Source organism: Vipera ursinii (genome assembly GCF_947247035.1).
Source record: "Vipera ursinii genome assembly, chromosome: 2".
Classification (NCBI taxonomy): Eukaryota; Metazoa; Chordata; class Lepidosauria; order Squamata; family Viperidae; genus Vipera; species Vipera ursinii.
Genome location: NC_139513.1, coordinates 63,749,100 through 63,761,974, shown reverse-complemented (window position 1 = coordinate 63,761,974; position 12,875 = coordinate 63,749,100). Strand labels below are relative to the sequence as shown.

General features: G+C 37.0%; 1 protein-coding gene across 1 annotated transcript in view; it reads left to right on the top strand.

Annotated features, from left to right (window-relative positions):
- Positions 1–12,875, top strand: part of SLC6A11 (solute carrier family 6 member 11) — a gene marked incomplete at both ends in the record, with an annotated part of 116,245 nt that overhangs the window by 30,164 nt on the left and 73,206 nt on the right. The window contains one exon of the mRNA XM_083356874.1: positions 5,580–5,712. Coding sequence (XP_083213000.1) covers positions 5,580–5,712 — 133 coding nt within the window. The remainder of the gene's footprint in view (positions 1–5,579; positions 5,713–12,875) is intronic.

Genomic DNA, 12,875 nt, shown 5'->3' with positions numbered 1-12,875 from the left:
GCTAATGTGCTCTGGGACTTAAGAATTTAAATAGTCAGGTACCTGCTACATAACATACCAGATGTAACAATTGTTGACAATAAAGACAAAACAGTCTGAATAGTGGATGTTGCAGTACCTGGAGACAACAGAATAAAAGAGAAGAAACTGGAGAAAATCACAAAATATAAAGACCTGCAAATAGAAGTATGAAAACTGTGGCAAAATAAAGCAAAGATAATACCAATAGTAATAAGTGTCTTGGCTACAATCCCAAATATCTCAAGCACCATCGGCATTGACAACATCACTATGAATCAGTTGTAAGAGGTAGCTTTTTTTTGGAACAGTTTACATCCTGCAATGATACTTTTAACATTATCAGACAACAATATCTATCTCAGGTGCTTGGGAATGACTCACTAGCTGGGCAAAAATACCAAATCTAGCCTAAACCTCTGGCTGATAATGTAACCAACCATAATATATTAATAGTAAGCCTGTATTTAATAACATACCATTGTCGTAAGAGTTTGGTATAGGCTTTAATTTAATTTTACTCACCACTTGTGGTGGAATGTAGTCTGGATTCCCAGAACGCTGCATTCCAGAGAGCAAAGAGGAACATGGAAGAAATGGGTTAAAACAGCTCCTCCCTAGTAATTCTCAGTGTATATTTAAGTTGTGCAAGTAGTTGCTTTAGTTTGGGCAAGATTTTGTTTATAGGTGAAGAATAATAAAAGAAACTACTGAGAAGTAATCTCAAAGGTGCTTTTTCAAAAGGACTAGATTTTTTTTCCTTGAAGAAGACATTTTGTTTCTCATCCATGAAGTTTCTTTGGTCCTGACTGGATGATTATTACACTTCTTATGTCTTTTTTTCTAATTAAATGGATCTTTTAAAAGCTAAGGCATTGAACTTGGTGAGTGCTAAAGAAAATATCACATTTGTGTCCATAAATCAGTTTCAGCTAATTCTGGATCTTTAGTTTATCAGCCTCTTCTTCTGACCTCCATTCCATTTTTTGATCCTTGGCTATTTTCAGCAGTGGAAGTGGATGGTGCTGGGAAAATATGACCATTTTTCACCTCCCCAAAATCTTGGTGGGTAATAGTTGAGCTATGGAGAAGAGAATGCACTGTGGCAGAGCCAAATGTATCTCAGTTGACTGCGAAATGTGTACAAATTAAAAATATTTCTTCAAAGCTTTCATAAACCTCTTTTGTAGCTCCAATAAGAAAACATTTTTCAGGTCATTCTTTTGATTTACCATTTGTACTTTCCTTTTAATTTTTAAAATTTCAGCCAGATTCTTTTGCACATCTAGTAAAGAGCCCTGTTCCAAATCATTCTCTTGGCCTGTCATTTGTAGTTCCACCTTTGATTCCTTCTTTGGCTTGTCAGATAAAATTTGTTTGCAGAGAAAAATTGTGGAGATGTCTTTAGTTTTCTATATATCCCCCAGAAGTCCAGTTAATCACTTGGCATTCTATAGTCAGAACTAACAGCCTGAAGATTGAAAAGACATCTTCATCAGTTAACTATCTATGAGGACTTTAATATGTTGGTTTGCTGAAAGAAAGATGAACAAAGGAAGTTTCAAGAAAGGTTCATTTTTATGGAGCGTATGCAAAATTTAGCTACAAACAGACAAATGACATGTTACAATATTTCTTCCTAAGGTAGGAGGATGATGAATTTGGAATAAGACTGGAAAAAAAATAGCCTTCTCATCAAGCAAATAGACCAAAATGTCTGATACATTCTCACATGGGTGCTGAAAAGGGAGACATCTTGCAGGAATGCACCTACCCGGTTTGCATCTTAGGAGTCAGGTGTGATGAAACTGGATTAGCTTCTTTGGATACCTGCTAATTTGAATATGAATCCTGGGTTCTTATGTTGAATGTAGAGGACCAGTTTTTATTTTTTATTTTTTTAAAATTCCTTAGGGAATTTAGCAAATACCAAGAAAACAATACCAAATTCATATTTCAGGAGAATTATTTGTTTGCTTATTTGTTTAATAGGCTGACCAACTCCCAAATGACTTTAGGCAGCATATAACACAGAATATTTATACAAGATATATCTGATCAGAACAGAAAAGTACTGAAAACCAAACCAAAGCAAAGCAGGCAAAAGGGGTACCACAATAAGGGTCACCTTGTGGCGAGATGGGTGACAAATAAAATTAGTTAATTAATTAATTACCCTGTTCCCATAACTTGGGAGAACAATTAAGTCTTTAATAGTTTTCTGAACAACATAAGAATCTGGGGGGAGGGGAGGGGAGATCATTCACTGCAACAGAGTGGGCATGCTTCCTGAGTCCCACTCTGTATAATTCTTTGATTGATGGGAAATGAACTGCACCTTTTCAGTAGAGATGACTGTAGATAAGCCATTACTCAGGTAGCCAGCCCTACTTCATCAAAAACGTAATGGCTACCACCTGAAATTATGCCTGGAAACCAACTGGTAACCAGTGCAGCTTATAAAGCAATGGGGTGAGATATGGATAACAAAGCGCCTGCACCACCCCATTCTGGATCAGCTGTAGCTTTGGCTGACCTTCAAAATCAGCCTCAAGTGTCATCTTGGATCCTTATAATATTGTTTTATTCTGTAATGCTTCCATTTTTTTTCCTATCAAACTGAGGTCCTTTCAGAGCCAAACAGACATCCTGCTTGCCTTTTTCTAGTGCATAAGAGTACTGGCTTCTCTTTCTGTTACAAACAGTTTTGTTGGTCTTAGGGTTGACCAAAGTGCTGTGGCTGGGCAAATATTGAGCCAGTTAGAAGGCAATTTTAGGGATGGACCCATTTATTTGGGTAACAATCAGATGATGTAGTGGGCTGAAAATGTCAAACCAATGTTCAAACAAAGCCATTGAAAGAAGTCAGAAGAGAGTTACAAAGAAGATAAAATGTTTTTTAACGAAAACATATGAAGAAATGCTGAAAAAATTGGCATACAGTTACCATAGAGATAAGGACAAACAGCTCTAAACATGTTTAATGCTGTCAGAATTCTGTGGCAAGAAAGATGAGGAAAACTAGTTTTTTTCTCCATGTGTATTGAAGATGAAACACTCTGAATTTTTAAAAGATATTTCTATCTTCTTATTGCATTATTTAGAAAGAATAATCTCTAGGATGTTTGATGAAACACTTTAGGTAAAGAACTACCTTCTAAAGACTTCATCCCTTGATTCTTTGCAAGGCCAATCCATCATGCAGACAGCATGAAATGGTTAACTGACACTACAGGTCTTTTCCAAATAAATGAATTCATTCTTTTTCCTCCCCAAACTATAAAACAATGCAGAAAGTACTCTGGTACATTCCTTTTTATGAAATGCTGGCAGTGATTAAATCTCTTGCTATTCAGGAGTGTGCAACTGCCCTACAAGCTAGAAAGCCTCGTAAAAGAATCTCTTTCCCAGGAAAATTCACTCAGTGAAAGTCCATGGGAAATGCAGTGCTGCAATTGGATTATCCTAAATAAACATACTTCTAAGAAATAGGGAAAATATACCTTTGCATTTCTAAAAGATTAATCTATAATAATTTCTTATACATGTTTTCAACCAATGATGTTTTAAAAGACTCTTAATTTCTCATCCATCAGCGCTCCCTCCAATTTATGGCTTCCAATTTATGTATTGTAGTCCTAGCGGCTCCGGAGCCGCATGCGGCTCTTTCAGCCGTCTCCTGCAGCTCCCAGTCCTCTGCCATGTGCAGTCCAAAAAACAAAAAAGTGGGACTAGAAAAGTTCAACCAATCAATTCAGATATGCAGGGTAGGTGCATATCTCGCCTTGGCTCCACTCTTCAGTTAAACCCTGTTCTGCGCATGCGCGCATGTACACGCATGTGCACACATTTTTTGCGGCTCCCAGTTTTTCCTTTTGTGAGGGAACTGGTTCCAAATGGCTCTTTCACTGTTTCAGGTTGCTGACCCCTGTCCTAGCGTATCTGAAGAATACCATTTTCAGACTTCTGCCTCATAAAGACAAATTTGTTCAGTATAATAGGTTATGAAATGTTTTCCCAATTAAAGCTATTTATTTAATGTGTGTATGCCTTTGAGACATTGTTGGCTCTTGACAACTGCCTGGATTGTACTCTGTAGTTTTCTTGGCAAAGTTTTATGGAAATGGCTTTCCCTTATCTACTTCCTAGGGCTGAGAGAGAGGGACTGGCTGAAGGATATCCAATTAATTTACTGTATGCCTAGAGAAGGACTAGAACTCATGGTTTCTAGTGCAGTGCCTTAACCACTACAACAAACTGACTCTCTATTTATTTAATACAATTGTTTAAGTAATTATATGTTTAAACTGCTTTTCAGGATTACATCTTCAAACTCTAATAATCATGGAGGGAAATCAGCTAGCAGCTATGCTAACAAGGAAAGTTATCTTTTGAAGTTGCTTTGAACAATATGAATAAAAAAATGATACCAAAATTATTTTGATTGTTTTCTTAAACTCCTGCACAGATGGGACTAAATGCATAACCATATTGTGGTTGGGCCAAGGCAGCAGGGGCCCTTCCCTCATTGTTTCCAGGATGGCTTCACAGGCTACATGAAACCACTTCGTGGGCTGGATCCGAGCCGGATCCAGGCTTGTGTTTGACATGTCTGGAATAGGGGAAAATATAGATTTAAATAGATGAGCTGGTGTCCATAGATGTTCAGAAACAGGTTTTATTAGGTTGCTGCAATGAATTTTGAGCCATCTCTAAAAGCCATTGAGAGAAGGGATTACCGAAGCTGTATTGTACCTGATAGGAAAATGGCTTTTACATTCTATAAGTAAAGACTTTTTCTTCTTTCATATATTCCCATTGCACAGATCCAATGACACACTATCTTGCATGGGTTAATTGTAATGGAAAATGCTATTTTCCTATCATTAGCATGATTAATGTTAATGATAGGAAATTGATTTCTTTTTAATGAAATTTTAAACTCTCAGTTCTTAAGATTGGAAGTTGCATTCAGCAGTTTGAGAGATCCACAGCAGAACTGGCTATCCTTGGTATACAAGAATTTTATTTTGGTTTGTTACTTATGTGGTCTTCTAGTTTGTAAATGAGGTTTACAGAATATACATTATTGATTAATTTAGATATTTCTTTGTGCCTACTCTGAATATTAATGATTTAAAATTGTATGTAATCTTTAGAGGCTATCTGCAATATTATAAGAAATAATAATAATAGCCACTTTTTTTTCTTCCTGGCATTTTTTCTGCAAATGTCTGATCAATTGAGTATTTTTTTTCCAGATCAGTTGAGTATTAACTCATTGCTTGTGACAAGAATTGACGAACCAGCTTATTCACCAACTCTGAAATCACCCAGCCAGCTTTCATGTATAAAGTGGGACTAGAAGTCACAGTCTCCTGGTTTTTAGTCTGGTGCCTTAACCACTGGATCAAACTACTTCTTACTATAACAGCAATAACAACACCATCGCCGACAATAATAATAACTTTCCATTACTCTTAACAGATTGGCAGATGTATAGCAATTAGTAACTTCTGCATTAAAGTTTTAACACTGATGTTTGTTTATATCATTTTTAGACGAAGAGTGTTGGCCATATCGGACGGCATTGAACACATTGGGGAACTGCGCTGGGAACTGGCACTATGCCTTCTGGCTGCCTGGACTATCTGTTACTTTTGCATTTGGAAAGGTACAAAGTCAACTGGCAAGGTAAAAGAAATTATGTGCTACAATTTATGTTGCATAATATAGTCAAATACTTACGCTTTGAACCTTCCGGGTTCTTTTTTCTCTCCTTATAAATGCTGAGGAGTGTTCGTGAATTTTCCATAAGATAAGCTTTTTTCTTAATGTTAAACACTGGTGATCTGTGTGAACTCCTTAAATAAAAAAAAAAGTGACATTCCGTGGAGAGAAACATTAACAAGGCACTGGATGAATCAATTTTTAAAATGATATTTTTCTTTAAACATTCCAACAAAAATGGACTAAATTACAAACGTTGTTTTTGCACATGATGGTAATCCAAGATGTGAATGAGGTATATGCTAATTCATTTGGCTCAACTGATCCCTACCAGCTATATTTCTCTGTCCTGTCAGTGTAATAAGCTAATCAAAGGATTGAAATATCTCTTCTGATTGTTTGATGATGACGATGATGATGATGATTAATCTAAAAATTCTGGCTTCTCCAGAATTTGTCCAAGCTAAGCATGGCTTTTTCTTGGCATCTCATTCTTAGCTTTCTTTAGTTGCTCTCTCAGGCATGCTATAATGTAAACTAGGAGTCAATCTGTATTTGGACTATGCAGTTAGTCACCAGTGGGACTGATGTAATTTAAAGAATTGAGATGCAATAAAATGTTCTGCACAAGGGCTAGCTTTAATCAAAGTGATATCTGCTAGGCTTTGGCCTGACGCTTTACCAAATCAATATAAATTATTCAATACAGATGAAAAGCAGTTAAGAGGCAATCTGTAATCAGTGTCATTTGAAACCATGCGGAATATCACAATGAGTTGCAGCAATTTGCAATCCCTTTGTCTACAACATTCTACCTTTTAGAATATAGAGCATATGAAAGGCCAGTATAGCCAGAAATTTCAGTTGCAATGATTTTGAGTATCTGTGTAGTATTGGATTTACGGTGTTGGACTAGGGTTGGGAAAACTCAGTGTTAAAGCAATTAAACTTAAACCTCAAAAAAAGCTCTAGGCAAAAGCTCCCCAAGTGACCTTAGGCCAAACACTATGACTTGGAGAATGCTACGTATCTTGACCGGCATTCTTAAAGAAAAGAAAATGCATATGTCCTACGACTGAATATGCACATGAATATGTATCAGAATTAAACTAATTTCTTTCTTCAATTTATACTTGAGAGAAATAAAATAAAGTTTTCTTATTGTAGTTCTGATGCAGAGCAATGTTTTCTAAACTTTTTTGTTTAAGGACCCCTTATTTTAAAAATTAGGAAGGTATCACAAAACACTTTTGTTGGCATGGGCTACATTTATCTATATTTACTGTACAGGCAGTCCTCAATTATGGACCCCCAAAAGATATTTATGATGCAAATTCAAAGTTCTGATGGTCAGAACTCTCCCCCCCCGGGAGACACTTAGCAATCAGTGCATATTTATGGGTGTTTGCAGCATCTCACAGACACATGACCACAATTTACAACTTTTTTTGCCAAAAAAACAGCATTATGTCCAATTTCGAACAAAAACTCCCCACCCATTTCTGACAATGGATTGCTTAAATACCATTATGTTCTCTTAGAGATTGCTACAAAAAAGGAATTAAAACTGGGCATGGTCACATGAATACTTGGTTAACACTGGCACAACGTGTAACCATAATTCCAGGCTCAGTTACAACTATAAGTCCAGGACTGCCTGTATTAAAAATTAAGATGGATGTATTTTAATGTTTATTTATTGAATCATGTAAACATAACATTAAACCAATTAGATATTAACAAAAATAAAATGATGTTCATGAAAACAAGAAATAATAATGAAGACAGTGATATTATTTTAAAATTTTTCAGGCCCCTTCAATAGCTCACAAATAATTTTCTGGAACTCTAAGGCAGTGGTCCCCAACCTGTGGTTCATGGGCTACTGGCCACTGGGATGCGGGAGAGGCTGCCCCCCACTCATGCTAGTGTCACAGCTGTGGGGTGCGAAAATGGGACACTGCCGTGCCTTAAGGCATGAAATTGGGCTGATGCCATGCAACAGGGTGTGAAAATAGGATGATGCTGCACTGCGGGGTATGAAAACGGGACACTGCACCACCGTGCTGTGCGAAAATGGGCCAACACTGTGTCTAAGGGCATGAAAATGGGATGCTGCCATGCCTCAGTGCGCGAAAACGGGCTGACTCCACGCCTCAGGGAGCAGAAACAGGACTCTGTGCACATGAACAGGGCAGGGCTAGCACGTATGCAAGTTTTAGCCCCACTCTGTTTGTCTCACATGCATGCTCGCAGCCCCGTGAGCATGTGCGCACACGTAAAATGCTTCTCCCTCCCTTTATTTTATTATTTTAATTTTAATTCCATTTATATCCCGCCCTTCTCCGAAGACTCAGGGCGGCTTATAAGCTTAGCAGTAGCCTTCATTCTATGTATATGCCTGCTTATTAGGGGTTTCACACACACCCCAAGCGGCATTATTACAAAGTCAGCTTATTGCCCCCAACAATCTGGGTCCTCATTTTACCTACCTCGGAAGGATGGAAGGCTGAGTCAACCTTGAGCCTGGTGGGATGCGAACCTGCACTAATTGCAGGCAGCTGGTGTTACTTAAGGAGGCATTAGCCCACTGCTCCACCAAGGCTCTTTGGGTTGCTGACTTCTGCTCTAAGGAGTCTTGAGGGACCCATGAGCCTGAGGAACATACTTTAAGAAACACTGGTGTAGAGCATTATCAACTTCCTTTGGATTAAGTGCAGTTAACTGCATTGCAAATACAGTACAGTTTCTTAAGAAGCTATTTTTGACTGAAAAGGAACCCATACGGATGAAGTAAAAGCAAACCAGAATAATTTTACATAATTTCAGCAAACCCCTTGTGGTTGGGAACAGGCATACACTTAAATAACATGAGGCAAGAGATTTTTTTTTCTGTTTTCATCTTCTGACTGTTTGTACAGCATGGTTAAAAAATCCTAGTGGCTGCATTTGCATGATGTGTAAAAGTAAATGTAATTTTTTGTATGTTTGTAGCTTAGTATTTTGTTCAAATCAGCCTGTTTGGTTGCATTATGCTTCCATCAAATGTGTGAACTCAGAATGAGTTAATTCTGCAAACAAATGCTTTGTGTGAATAAAGACTTTATGCACTAGGTTCCATCGCTTTCTTCTATTTATTCTTTCAATTTGAAAAAAATAAGAAAGTGAAATTGAAAGTTCTTTCAGTAATAATAATAATGATGATGATGATGATGATGATGATGGAAGGTACCTTGGAGGTCATCTAGTCCAACCCCCTGCTCAGGCAGGAAACCCTATACCATTTCAGAAAAATGGCTGTTCAGTCTCTTCTTAAAAACTTCCAGTGTTGGAGCATTCACCGCTTTTGGAGGCAGGTTGTTCCACTGATTAATTGTTCTAACTGTCAGGAAGTTTCTCCTTAGTTCTAGGTTGTTTCTCTCCTTGATTAGTTTTCATCCATTGCTTCTTGTCCTGCCTACCGGCACTTTGGAGAATAGCTTGACTCCCTCTTCTTTGTGGCAGCCCCTGAGATATTGGAACACTGCTATCATGTCATTCCTCGTCTTTCTCTTCATTAGCAAACATCTATTTACCTGCTTATTTTATTATGTACTAAAGGCAGCTATGATCTAATACCTGGAGTTTAAACTACCATTTCTTATTAATAGTGTAACTGAATCATTACTCTCTATGCTGCCTAATAGGACATTTCAAAGATTTTTTTGAACCTTGAGATAACACCCTGGTCATGAAAAATGTGTGTTTAGCCAATAGGCTTTCATTCCTGCTGAAGAAATATGCTATCAACAGAAGCCTGGTGGTGCAGTGGTTAGAATGCAGTATTGCAGACTGACTCTGCCCACTGCCAGGAATTCAATCCTGACCAGTTGACTCAGCCTTTCATCTTTCCAAAGTCGGTAAAATGACAATCCAGATTGTTGGGTGTGTGTGTAATATGCTGACTCTAAACCATTTAGAGAGTGCTCTCTTTTGGGTTATGTGGAGAGATATTTTCCCATGAACCAAAAGGGGTGTGGTTTTGTGCACTGCCTGCATCCTGTGGATGGGACTTTGCTTGCTTGTGCGGACCGGTTGCTGGCATGCCGTGGACTGGTACCGCTCCATGAACCGGGGGTTGGGGACCCCTGCTGTAAAGCACTATGAAGCAGTATATCAGTGCTATTGCTATTGCTTTCAGAATCTCAAAATCCCCTCCCACAAGCCTCGAGTCTTGCATCTCAGTTGCAAAACTTAGAACTTAATGGAGGTGTGTCAGATATCCTGAAGAATATATATATTCTAATATCCACTTTAGAATTATATCTGGCTGCAAAAAACTAGGTAGTTAGTGAATGGCATTAAAGGATTAGAACTTTGTGTACCCCTAAGTCCCATTTACTGGCCATCCAGATGTTTGTAGTCTGGACTGGTGACCTTACTTTAAAAAAAAGTACCCACAACTTGTCTCTGTAGTTTTTTTCCCCCCATTGGTTTCTAGTTTCATTGCATATATAATAATGAAATTTATAGCAAAAAAATGGAAAGCAGCTTTAAATTTGTTTGTTTGTTTGTTTGTTTAATTGATCAAATTTATAAAAGTGCCTATTTCACAAATGTGACTCTGGACAAACATGCAATAAAACAAACAAAGCAACAATTTAAATGATTTAATCACAAATATAAATAAGGCTGCTGGAGAATGGACTAGCATCCTGCATATAGGGTAACTGTCCCATGGGCTCCCTGTTTCCCTGGGATCCTCAAACCTGTTGGAAGGAATCATGTTTTGAGGGATTTCCTAAATGCTAACCCATCATAACTTACATAGGAAATTCTGGGAATTGAAGTCCACACATTTTAAAGTTGCCAAATTTGAAAAACACTGCTTTAACTTTTAATTGCTAAAGGGCCTTAATTAAAGTAGCATGAACAAACAACAGAAGAAAATGTATTCTTATGAAATATTCATGTTTTAATTTTCCAGTTTCAATGATTTACCTTCATATGTTCCATTTTTATAAAGAAAGTGTGGCTTTGCTATTAGTTGGTTTTGATTTTAATACAGCATCTTTGAGATTTAGTGTACTTTTAAAGTGTACATTCTAAGTAGACATGCGGCAAATGGTTTAACAGAAGCTGTTCTAAAAGGCAATTTTGCCACCAATAATTTTTGTAGTTGTTGTTCTTTTTCCTTAGCCTGGTATTCTACAGATATAGTGGACTTCAAATCCCATAGTCTCAAGGAATTAGAGGAATTCTAATTAGGAATTAGATTCCTATGAACAAATTAGATTGCTATTATCTGGTAAGCTTTAGGGGGGAAAAACTAAGTGGGTCCCATGTATTTTTATACTAGCTATTCTTTCTCAAGCCTGCTTATGAGAGTATGGTCAGGAGATTGGCTAAAAACCATGCTAAAGAAAAGCATTAACAGTTAATGCTATAGTTTGATTAATCACATATGCAAATTTATAACCTGGTGTTCACAGTTCTACTTGACTGCTCAATTGGCAGTCTTTGCATATTATTTATTTAGGTGAAATTAGCTATGATTTGTTTTAGCTATGACCCATAGTATACTAGTTTAGCATTGTGTCTGAATGATGTCATTTGGCGTATTCCACAAAGAAATAATAAACCAAGCCATGCTTTTGCATTCTACACTGATACCACATTCCTAATTAATTTCATTTCAGTCTTTTCGTTTCTCAGATAAGGTTTTAAAAAAATAAAGTTCCACTTTTATTCATATCAGTAAATGAATACTTTCATGATATATACAGTAAATTAGGCTGACTCAGGTTCTAGAGCATATAGTTCTACAAGATGATAATTTCAGTCATTTTCAGTAAACCATGATCATTAACCAGTAGCGTGCTAGGAGCGATGTCTTATGTGAAAAGGAGCTTTAGAATTGTGGCCATTTATAATATATGTCATCAAGTATGTACTTCCTGTCCCTTGAATATTTACATAAAGGTGGCAAAAACTCCCAGATACCTTGAATCCCAGGTTAGTTCTGAAGGCCTAAAAGCTCCTGTGCAGCAACCATCCACTGTCATTTAGGTGTTCCTGACAGGCAGAAAAGTTATAGCCTGGTATACTTTCTTTTTCCTCTGTAACTCTTCTAAATTTTATTCAATAAAACCTCTTCAGCATTTGCATTAGTTTGAGCCTATTGTCTTTGCATCCCAGAATCTAGCTGCTGTTGCCAACACAATCAAAAAGTGTCCTTCAGAAGTAGAGCAGAAAAACATGTCCTGGGGTCACTTTGACAGTGAATGAGGGCATTATCTGTTACAAAAAAGATTTTGTCTTAATTATGGGCATCTTTCCTCCTTAAGGACACGACTAATATCATATAATCACAATTCGCATTATGTTTTTGTGAAAGTCTTGATATTTAAATAGGTTTAAAACTGATGCATGTTAGTGGTTTGTGTATGTATGTGTATACATTTAAAGAATATGGTGAGTATGTGTTTCTCTCTCTCTCTTTACCCCCCCTCTCTCTTAAAGAGACAGTCCCATACCAAGTGAAGTCCAGAATACATTGTAGTTAATTTGCATTGCTTAAAACTAACAGGGTTTAATCCTTTTCTTATACACTGGAATGCAAGTATGTGTGCCTCTGCTAAATGGAAAATTAGTAAGAATGATAAAGGCATACTAATGTTGACTTATGTGGAAGGAATGTAAAGTTCCAAAAAAGAAGACGATTAGTTCACAATGATCCTATTTGGAATTTCATTAATATTAACATATCTGCACTGTACCATACTGAATTAAATAGCTTTGTAGAGCTTATCTTTATAAATAATAATAGTTATTATGTACACAAAACCATGAATTTACAGTTGCCAGTTATTTAGCTGTTGTTGGTCTTCATACACATCAATTTTTCCCCAAGAACCTAGGATGTTGTAATGTATTGACGTAGCATACATGTGTAGTATTCAAGCAGTGTGGTCTTTTGTTAATTGAATGATAGAAATTTTGCCAATGACCATATTTTCTAAGTGCTGTCCAAGATATTTTGTTATGGCACCCAGTATGTTGAGAACCACTAGGACCACCAAGGCCAACCTATGTTACAAACTTTCAACTGATTTTCAGATCTTGATTCTTCATGTATTTTCAAGTTC